At 33.8% G+C, this 11479-nt stretch overlaps 1 protein-coding gene across 23 annotated transcripts in view; it reads left to right on the forward strand.

Annotated features, from left to right (window-relative positions):
• Positions 1 to 2084: 2084 nt before the first annotated feature.
• Positions 2085 to 11479, forward strand: part of LOC111054275 (zinc finger protein 2 homolog) — a 217774-nt gene continuing 208379 nt past the window's right edge. For 18 of the 23 annotated variants that reach the window (XM_039419764.1, XM_039419775.1, XM_039419774.1 and 15 more), the window contains exons 1-4: positions 2085 to 2185; positions 4415 to 4531; positions 6073 to 6189; positions 9507 to 9647. In XM_039419764.1, coding sequence (XP_039275698.1) covers positions 2174 to 2185; positions 4415 to 4531; positions 6073 to 6189; positions 9507 to 9647 — 387 coding nt within the window. In that variant the 5' untranslated portion in view covers positions 2085 to 2173. The remainder of the gene's footprint in view (positions 2186 to 4414; positions 4532 to 6072; positions 6190 to 9506; positions 9648 to 11479) is intronic. The other 5 variants (XM_039419779.1, XM_039419786.1, XM_039419773.1 and 2 more) reach the window with 4 other exon arrangements.

Consider the following 11479-nt stretch of genomic DNA (forward strand, 5'->3'; position numbering starts at 1 on the left):
GCTCTATTAGCTGAGTTGCCTCAAATTGATCTTGCATTATTGTTTATAACGAAAAACTGTCGAGACTGTGAAAATGAGAAATATATCGCAAATTTCTTGATTTTTGAAACAAACGTATCTTACTTCACGATTATATTTTTACAAAAATCATTCACCTCCCATAAAAGAGGAGATTCTTTTCTTCAAATCAAGACCAAGTATCGTTTTGAGTTACCAAGACACACAGTTTTGAATATAGAAATCGGTCATTTTTCTATGCATTGAGATATGGGCTGAAATACACTAAAGGAGGAATTTCCTATTTTTTTAACAAATTTTAGTGACATGATACATGATTTTTAACCGCCTTGACGTGCTGATATGAACGAGATGTAGTACGAGGAGATGTGATCATTCAGTCAAAAGTCATAAGTGATTAAAGTTTTGATCCTGGACGTATCCTTATGTGTGCCCCTACTAGGAAATACTGAAATCTAATGAGTGATTCTCATAGAACATAACCCTCGTAAGGTGATTTCAGCCGAAATGTGTTTCTTTTAAGGCCATGAAAAGGTATTATAATGAAAATTTGAATTTTGGCTGTAGGACATGATTTTCTATTTTTGGGTGTATTCCCCCTCCCACCACTACTAAATTCAAAAATACCTAAGGAATTCTGTTCAGAATTAATATTGTTAATTCACGTGATGTGTGGCTTTCTATCATTACTATAAAAAGATCCTAGTTGTATAGGGTAGAAGTGGTAGGTTTGTATAATTTTGGAAACCCCTTAAAAAAATACCCCTTTTTTTGAAAACTCTTAGCTCCGGAATCAAAAATCGTGGAGTCCTGCGCCACCACTCAATTTATTGAAAATTTAATTATGTTTTATATTTTAGAGAATGCTTTTTTTCAAAAAGTTCTCAAGATTGAATGGAAAACTTGAAAAAAGTCCGAAATTTTGGGTTTTTTGGGAGTTTTGGGGATGAAGCCGCCCTCTGGCGTGTTAGCAAATTTCAGATTAGAATTCAGCGCCCCAAAATACGTATAGAACCGTAGCAAAAAATTCTTTCGGGCTGTTTCCTGAAAAACAACTATTTGACTGGACTATTATACAAAACAGAAAAAAGTAATGAAGCATTACAATAATTACTTGATTACTGTGTGGTAAATAGGGTGTGAATTTGAAAGATTAAAATTGGCTTCAATTGATATTTTTCACAAATTTTTGACAAGAGAAGTTTTTTCTTCTGTCAAATTCACTAGAGTTTGCGATGTTGTTTATAATTGCATTCCCATTTCAGAGACATTAATATCATCATGAAACGCCTTTGAGATTAAAATAATTATTAGATTGAAATGAACATTACAATTTAACTTATCATTGTGCTTTTAAGAAAATTAAGTTGCAACAGCAAGGAATCTCAAACAAAGGACCATTTAAAATTAATTAAGCAAAGGAAATCAGAATAATAGTGGATGTTGAAGTTATAATTTATTTTTGTCAAAGATTTACCTTTAAACTCATAGACTTAGAATTACTAAAATTCCTGCATACAAAATATTATCAATTGTATTTTTTATGCTTTATATTAAGTTACACTTAGTAAAATATAACATTGTAAAGGTGGGAAAAAGTATTAAAACTAACTACATTAGGATAATATCTCTATTTAATACCTTGATTTTTTAGCAATGATTCAAAATGTTTACATAAAATATAATAAAATCATGCCCCCCCCAAAATGTTGAACCTCCCCTTGTGGGCACCCCTGCCATAGTCTAATGATTATGTAAAAACGATAATAATGAAGTTTAATTCGTAAGATAATAATACGGTATAGTTATTTTTATTTAAAATTGATAGTATAGTAGGTTGTAGCACAGATAAGAAAAAGAAACTGCCCCTATCATTTTGGTGCTAAAAACTAGAAAATATTGATTTAATACTGAAAATATCGATCAAAAACATCGATGGCAGAAAATTATCGGTGGCCTTCCATCGATGTCAAAAATATCGGATATTGACCCAAAAACATCGATATTTGCAAAACTTCGATATCGATACCAAACACGAGGCCACGCTGACGATTCTGCCATTATATTAATATATTTTTCAGTTTCAACTGAGCCAAGAGCCCAGCTATAGAGGAGGATTTTACATTTTAATTTACTCTCCAGTAGGCTTAAAATCATGGAATCTATTGTAAGTATTACTGTATCTTTTATTATTATTATTATTATTAGCCGTCAAGCTCCCAGATGGAAGACGCTGAGCAAAATTTGGTTCATTTTTTGTTTTTCTTGTTCTTTTTATCAATCCACCAGTTTTTCATTTTCAGTGAGAACTCCGCTTTCCTTGCTTCACTCCATTTTGTTCCCACTCTTGGCACAGTCATCTCTGGTTTAACTTCCCATTTTTCAACCTTTTCTCTGAAACTGTTCCTGTTGTATATTTCATCATTGTTAATGTTAGCAAGTATTAAGTCCTTCTTGACGTTTTTCATCCATGCACCTCCATTACTAAGGGTTGCTACATATGTTACTATTCTTTTGTAAGTCTGTGATCTGGAAGCCTCATTATGTGACCATAAAATTTAAGGCGCCTTTTCCTGATGTCTGCTTCTATGTTAGAGTATTCTTCAACTTTGGCTGTTTTCTGTAGTCTATAACCATCTTCGGTCTTTCTTGGTCCAAGTATTTTTCTAATTATCTTCCTTTCTTCTTTTTTCAAATTTTCAGTATCTGTTTTTCTGCTAAGTGTTAGGGTCTCGCTGGCATACAACATTGTTGGCTTGATTACTGCGTTATAATGTTTGATTTTGGTATTGATAGACATACATCTCTTATTATAAATATATTGCACTAGCCCTAGGCCTTTACGAGCTTTCTGTATCCTTTCATTTTGTGCATGTTTTTCTGATATAATTTCCCCAAGATATTTAAAGTATGGTACCTTCTTAATTGTTCCATATTTTGTTTGTAATTTAGTAACTTCTATATTTGATGTTGTGAAAACAGTTTTTTCAAATGATATTTGTAAGCCTACTTGTTCAGCACATTCTTTTAAAATTTCTATTTGTTTTATTGCACTTTCCAATGAATCTGACATTATAGCAAGGTCGTCTGCAAAAGCTAAGTATGGAATTTGAAGATTATTTTTCTTGGTTCCCAGCGAGATTGGCTTCCAGTGGTTCACCTCCTTCAGTTTCTTTTCCCATTCTTCCATTACTCTATCAAGAACTATGTTGAAGAGCAGTGGTGATAATCCATCACCTTGCCTAACACCAGTCTTTATCTCAAAAGGCTGTATCTTTTATTATTTATGTAAGACCTTTTTGTTGTTTTGTTATAGACTAATTAGGCCCCCCGCAAAGTAGACCCACGCTAATCCACGAAAAGCAACCCACGCCGTGGGATGTTTACATACTTATTTATTTATTCAATCATTCAGAATTACTCAACTTACAGAAAAGTACCACAGGCTAAATCGCACAAAACGGTTCCAATTCTAATTTATAAGACAGTCCAAATGTAGTTAGGTTATGTATCACTTCAAAATTCTTCAATTTACAATTCATCACACACAAATCATTTTTAAATTTAAAAAAGTTTCAAATTGAATTAAATTAATTACAAATAGTTGTAACTTAAAATTCCAAACTTTGAAAAAACGATTAAATTTTTGAGACTGAAAAGACAAACACACTATTTAGAACTTATCACAGATTACAACAATAGATGTTTGTAAACCATTGTCCCAGACATCTGTGTAATGATAATAATACATACAATGAATAATCCACTTGTCAGCTCATTGATTACGAATAATTCTATAGCAATGGGCAATGGTTTACAAAACATCCCATGGCGTGGGTTGATTTTCGTGGATTAGCATGTCATCAAAACAGATAATGTTGATCAAATCAATTAAATTCTCTAGCTAGATAAAATTTCTCGCTGATTGATTATGATTACACAGCTAGATATAATTCTGTCTCTCCCACACAGGCACACGCATCTTCTGTTATCGAGAGACGAAGAAATTATCATCTGTTTTCCAAGGATAAATTATCCTTTTAATGTCATTCAGCGAGTTTTCCAAAGAATGAGACCTAGTGCAATCGAATCTTTATATCATAAACCTACTATGTTCCAAATTTCGTAAAAATCGTTAGAGCCGTTTTCGAGATCCGTAAAACATAAATAGCCAACTATAAAAATAACCAGATATAAAAGTAGCCAGATATATAGAAATTGCTCGCTTAATATAATAGGATTAGTTCATTAGCATTTGAATTGCAATATCTCAGTAATTTTATTTAAAAATAGCCCTAACGGAAAAAATGACGATTCGATAAGAGTACTCAATATACATACAAGTACTTTATTGATTCGTGTGCTTCATTAAACCGGTTTCCTCCCGTTTTTTAAGGTGGATCCTGATCCATCAAGGGTCTCTGATGAAGGGCCAGTAGAGGTATCAGACATCAAAGACATCATTGATACAGAAGACAGGCTTGGCGAGCTGAAACTTCTCAAAGAAGAACAGGTAACTTCGTATGCATCCAAGTATTTATTCGGGGACGCGACAGTCGAGGACTGCGACATTTCAAGACTGATTTTCAGTCCTCTACGGTCGCAGTCTTCAACTGTCGGGGCTGTGAAAAGTTTAGAGTCCTCAACTGTTTTTGTAAGAATTCATTGATTGTAACTAGCTTACCCGGCGAACTTCGTACCGCCAAAAAGTAAATTTATCATAGTTGTTGATTGTCAATAGATGATCCAGGAAATATGTACGATGAATTTCACAGAATTCCATATTCTTTCCATCTTCCATTTTAGGATGAATATAAGCTAAGTTAATTCAAAAAAATGTAGCCTAAATTAGTCTGTCATTCTTCAGTAATTAATGAATACAATATGAACAACTCCCTTTCATGAGGTGAATAATTTTTTTCAATATTTTCCAGTTTCTCAATGATATGCGAGTGATGTATAGGTCATGTAAGGAACGATTATCTACAGCTGGTACCAATCAACTATACTAACTTTAACTCCAAACTACCGTTTTAATACCAGTACACAATATTATTCCAATATTTCATGTTCGGTTGAGCCAAAACAGTATGTAATCTTTAATTGAAATTTGAATATGTGGTTGAAGTTGAAAAGTATAACTTATTTCATTTATTTATACATTTATAGTTGTAATATCATTCTCAACTACGAATGATTGGGAAGTTCATGTTATGGCTACCGTAATGGCAGTAGAGAAAGATAGGAGATCAGCGTTGCCAATCTTCTTCCTTGCCACTGCCTTCTATATAAAGGATAGGTGATACTGGTATATCTGATGAACGGTAATAAGGCAATATTAACTGTTCATTCTTGTTTGAAATAATAAGTAATTTTTATAGTCATTAATTAATAATTAGGTTTCTTATTGTCATTTTATTTCCAATATTATCAAATAATGAATTTTTATATTTGAGATTAGCCTAAATAATATATTTTTCATTCGGGCTACTCTTGAATAGAAAGAAATAAAAATTCAAGTAGGTCTATACCCTTTTCAAATTTTTTCTATTTACTGTACCATAAAATTTTAAAAAAGGGTACCTTCATTTTTATTTCTCTCTATTGGCCAAAATATGTTGTTAATTTTTACTATATCTTCTACATTGATAAAGAACGATCTGGTATCGTTGCGGAGCTAGAAGAGGATAGCGCTATCTGCATGCCTGGTTCACAGTCTACATACATTGTTGTGTCATCACAGGAAAAGGCTTCGAGCATTATTTTCTGATAAAATTGAAAATTCATTATTAAATCATTTTCTTGGCGAATAAAATATTATTGATCATTATTTATAGCAAGAAAGGACAGTAGATATTACATCAGATAGGCTAAACCGGTATCAGCTATCCTCTATAGAAGGTAAAGAATATTGGCAACGGTGTTCTCCTATCTTTTCTTTCTGCCATTATAAGGTGGACTTCACTATAGGATTCAGTATGTGTACACAATATACATAAAAGTGCTTCATTGATTCTTGTGCTTCATTAAACCGGTTTCCTCCCGTTTTTGAAGGTGGATCCTGAGCCATCAAAGGTCTCTGATGAAGGGCCAGTAGAGGTATCAGACATCAAAGACATGATTGATACAGAAGACAGGCTTGGCGAGCTGAAACTTCTCGAAGAAGAACAGGTAACTTCATATGCATCTAAGTATTTATTCGGGGACGCGACAGTCGAGGCCTGCGACAGTCGAGGACTGCGACATTTGAGGACTGATTTTCAGTCCTCTCCGGTCGCAGTCCTCAACTGTCGGGGCTGTGAAAAATTCAAAGAGTCCTCAACGGTATTTATAAGAATTCATTGATTCCAAGTTATGAAGCCAGACACAACTACAGTTCTCTGTTCATTTCATTCTTTCTTTCCAATATTCTTCTTTACTTTGTTATGTGGAATAAGTTGGAATTAATAAACACTCTTCAACAATACAATAGTGTGTTTATTAATTCCAACTTATTCCACATAACAAAGTTAAGAAGAATATTGAAAAGAACAAATGAAATGAAGAGAGAACAGTAGTTGTGTCTGGTTTCATAACTTGGAATGCAAGAATGAACGAAAGACTCAACAAAGCAAGAGGAACGAAAAAGAGTCACAGAGATGCAGATATCTTTTGTATCTTCATCACCATAAGACAGTGTTATCCAATAAAAAAAATTGATGCTAAATTTCCCTCTATTTTTCAAAATGTTGTGAATTAATGATGGTTGGTATCAAATTCACTTCAATACATGGGAATTCAGTATGCTCCAAAGATAAGCTGCAAACACTTTTTTATACGTTTTTCACTTTCTATTAATAATAATTTTGAAAATTATGTTTGCATTGAATCATAATTATGTAAAACTGAAGAACAAGGAGAGTTTTTTCTAATCTTATTACATTGTCTTCCATAGAACGCACTGAAATGTGAATCTCCTCCATTTCTAAAACATGGATTTGTAATCTATAATGTACTGAGAATTTGACATCCAAGTTTGATACTTTACAAAAAAACTTTGCTTGAAACCTTTCGCTGTGATGACACAGCAATGTATGACGACATATATATCATGCATGTCCCAAGACCTGAAACTGACCTCTAAAGGTGCGTACAGACTTTCGCTCTGCTCCGCAATCGAACGTCACTCGAGCAGATCGATTGATGATCGACCGGGGAGCAAGAGTGGAACGCGAGAAGAGCTAACATCTCCCATAACGTTCATGATCGGAGCGAGGGCGGAGCGTGTTGGAGGCGCGTATATCTGTACGCACCTTAACGGTAGAACATGCATGGTACACAGTCTATAGTGAGGTCCACGTTATAATGGCAGTGTTAGATTAGCAATGGTATTGCTATCCTTGTCTATCATTCAACAAAGGAGATAGCGCTATCTCTTTCTAACTTAGCTCTGTTGCCAGATCGTCTTTTAACAATGTAGAATTAATAATCAATTGACAAAATATATCATTTTAATCATGAAAATTCATTATGAAATGATTGAAAAATATAATTTCGTGTTTAATAAAATATAATTGGTTATTTTAAACGAGAATGAAGTTAATATTACATCAATAAACCTGTATCACCTGTAGCTAACGTCTATAGAAGTCATTGACAAGACAGAGGATCGGCAACGATGCTCTTCTATCTTTCTTCACTGCCATTATAACGTGGACCTCACTATACATGCATTGTAGTGTCATCACTGGAAAAGGCTTCGAGAATAATTTTTTGATAGAATTGAAAATTAGTTATCAAATAATTTAAACAATTTTTTCTTGGCGAATAGAATATTATTGATTATTATCTATAACAAGAAATAACCGTTGATATTACATCAGATAGGCTAAACCGGTATCAGCTATCCTCTATAGAAGGTAAAGAATTTTGGCAACTCTGTTCTCCCATCTTTTCTTTCTGCAATTATAAGGAGGACCTCACTAGCAATCAAGAAGATATAAATAAAAATAGAAATCCAAGTACCCTTTTAAAATAGTTCACTCACAACATGTTTCGGCTATATGATGCCATTATCAAGACTTGATACATGCCATAAACATGGTGTGAGTAAACAATTTTATAAAGGGTACTCGGATTTCTATTTTTATTTATATTCAACAGTAGCCCTAACGGAAAAAATCTGGCGTGGCGCACTCACACAACTTTCCTTGCCGTTAAGAAAATTTATCACCTGACGCTAGTGATCATGCGCATCTCAAGTCTACTATTCAATGATCCAAGCCAGCTGGTGACAGGACAATAACGCTGGAGACACACGACGTCTGCTATCTCTTCATAGTGAATGATTCAATAGAATCAACAGTTGCCAACAGTTTGCAATTGAAATAATCACATTTTCTCAAATTTCGAGCTTATTTTTAATTTTAGGTGAAAATGTTACTGAACATCAATTGTAGAGATTTTCATGCTTAATCTTTTCCATTTGGATTCTTTGTTTAAATTGTATCTGAAGCCTGATAATTTGTAATCTTAAATCAAACTTTGCATAGATGGGACGGAGCTCCTGGAAGTTTTACAGATATGGGACTTGTGGCCGTTGATAGAGCTCATCAATGACTATTCTAGGTATAAATTCGATCAAAATCGTTGGAGCCATTTTTTGAGAAAATCGCGAAAAACCTTGTTTTTGACAACATTTTCGCCATTTTAGCTGCCATCTTGGATTGCATTTGATCGAAATTGTTCGTGTCGGATCCTTATAGTGTAAGGACCTTAAGTTCCAAATTTCAAGTCATTCCGTTTATTGGGAGATGAGATATCGTGTACACAGACGCACATACACTCATACACACACACACACACCACACACACACACATACATACAGACCAATACCCAAAAACCACTTTTTTGGACTCAGGGGACCTTGAATCGTATAGAAATTTAGAAATTGGGGTATCTTAATTTTTTTCGGAAAGCAATACTTTCCTTACCTGTGGTAATAGGGCAAGGAAAGTAAAAATAGAAATTTAATACAATTACACTTTTTAAAATAGTTCACTCACAACACGTTTCGGCTATATGATGCCATTATCAAGACTTGATACATGCCATAAATTTAACATGGTGTGAGTAAACAATTTTAAAAAGGGTAGCCTACTTGGATTGCTTTTCTTATTTAGCCTATATTCAAGAGTAGCCCTAACGGAAAAAATGACGATTGAATAAGAGTCGGCCTTAGAGTTGGCTTAGGCCTCAAACCTAGCCTGCAACATAATTCAAACAGTGAGTAAAAGAATATCAAAATAGGATGTATATTGTATGTATTTCAAGTGCATCTAACGGGTGATTCTCATAGAACATAATCTCATGAACAACTTATATTATCATTGTGCGAAATATCAATGTGACGACAATTGAGTTGGTGATGATGATTGAAGCTTAAGTACATCCAAGTATTTTATTGATTCTTGTGCTCTATTAAACCGGTTTCCTCCTGTTTTTGAAGGTGGTACCTGAGCCATCAAGGGTCTCTGATGAAGAGCCAGTCAATGAAGGGCCAGCAGAGATGTCAGACATCAAAGACATGACGGATTCAGTCGACAGCATGTACAGGCATAGCGAGCTGAAACTTCTCGAAGAAGAACAGGTAACTTATTTTGCATCCAAGTATTTATTTACTTTATTTATTCACTAGCTGAAAACCCGATCTCCACAAGGGTGTAATTTGAAACATGATAAACTGGAAACTTGACGTAATGAAATCTTGAAGAATTGAAAATAGGCCTACAACCATCCTCGGTTAATTAAGAATCTAAAAGCAAAATTTCAAGTTGATCAGTTGAGTAGTTCAGACGTGATGATGCGTCAAACATAATTTTCCTATCCCGTACGTGTATAAGCCAGTTCTTTACTCTATTATAGTATAGATTTCAAAATACAATTTCAATGGTTGGTTATAGCCCATTTTGAATTCTTCAAGATTTCAGTAGGTCAAGTTTTCAGTTTTTTTTTTAATTTTATTGCAGAGCACCACGGGTTACCTGCATGTTTTTTCATAAAAACAGAAACGTGTCATGTCTCATATCACAGTTTATCTGTTAATATGAAATAAAATATCGGGGCACCGATCTTCGATCGTTATTTATTTATTTATTGATAAACAGAACACAATTCTTTAAAATGATTGGGGAAGGACGAACAGACACAGCCCAAAACTGTTCTTCCCAGAATTTTTATTTATACACTATACATAGTCCAAAAAGTAGGTTATATTCCATACACTTGAATTCAGGTCCAATTTTCAATCCATACATTTGAAAACAGAAAAGTTTTAGTTTAGATTGTCTACAAACCAAATTGAATAGCAAAATAACACTCACTAATCACTTAAAACTGTAAAATAATGATTAACTTTTAATTATTATTTTTGATGAATTATGAATATTTATCTTCTAGGTCGTGTTTATATTTTACAGCTGGCTATACGTCAGCTTATGAATTTCGGGGATGAGATTTTTTTATTTTCACAGACGCACTCGCTCACTCACTTCTTTATTATCCACAGACGACGAAAGTCTCAGCTGTTTTTCCAAGGATGAATTATCCTTTTAATGTCATTCAGCGAGTTTTCCCAGGGATGAGACCTAGTGCAATCGAATTTTTATATCATAAACCTACTATGCTCCAAATTTCGTGAAAATCGTTAGAGCCGTTTTCGAGATCCGTTGGACATAAATAACCAAATATAAATAGCCGAATATAAAAATATATACAGATATACTGAAATTGCTAGCTTAATATAATAGGATTTATGTCCAATGGATCTCGAAAACGGCTCTAACGATTTTCAAGAAATTTGGAGCTTAGTAGGTTTATGATATAAAAATTCGATTGCACTAGGTCTCATCCCTGGGAAAACTCGGTGAACGACATAAAAAGGATAATTCATCCTTGGAAAAACAGCTGAGACTTTCATCGTTTGTGGATAATAAAAAAGTGAGTGAGCGAGTGCGTCTGTGGAAAATCAAAAAATCTCATCCCCGAAATTCATAAGCTGACGTATAGCCAGCTGTAAAATATAAACACGATTATTTTAAAGAATTGTGTTCTGTTTATCAATAAATAAAAATCTGGTGTGGCGCAGTCACACAACTTTCCTTGCCGTTATGAAAATTGATCACCTGACGCTAGTGTTCACGCGCATCTCAAGTCTACTTATAAACAAAGATCTGAGCCAGCTGGTGACAGGACATTAACGCTGGAGACATACGTGATGTGCTATCTCTTCATAGTGAATCATTTAATAGAATCAACAGTTGCCAACAGTTTGCAATTCGATAATCACATTTTCTCGAATTTCGTGCTTATTTTCAATTTTAGGTGAAAATGTTAATGAACATTAATTGTAGTGATTTTCATGCTCAATCTTTTCCACTCAAAATTTTTTGTTTAAATTGTATCTGAAGCCTAATAATTGGG

Source organism: Nilaparvata lugens, chromosome 1 (assembly GCF_014356525.2).
Source record: "Nilaparvata lugens isolate BPH chromosome 1, ASM1435652v1, whole genome shotgun sequence".
Lineage (NCBI taxonomy): Eukaryota > Metazoa > Arthropoda > Insecta > Hemiptera > Delphacidae > Nilaparvata > Nilaparvata lugens.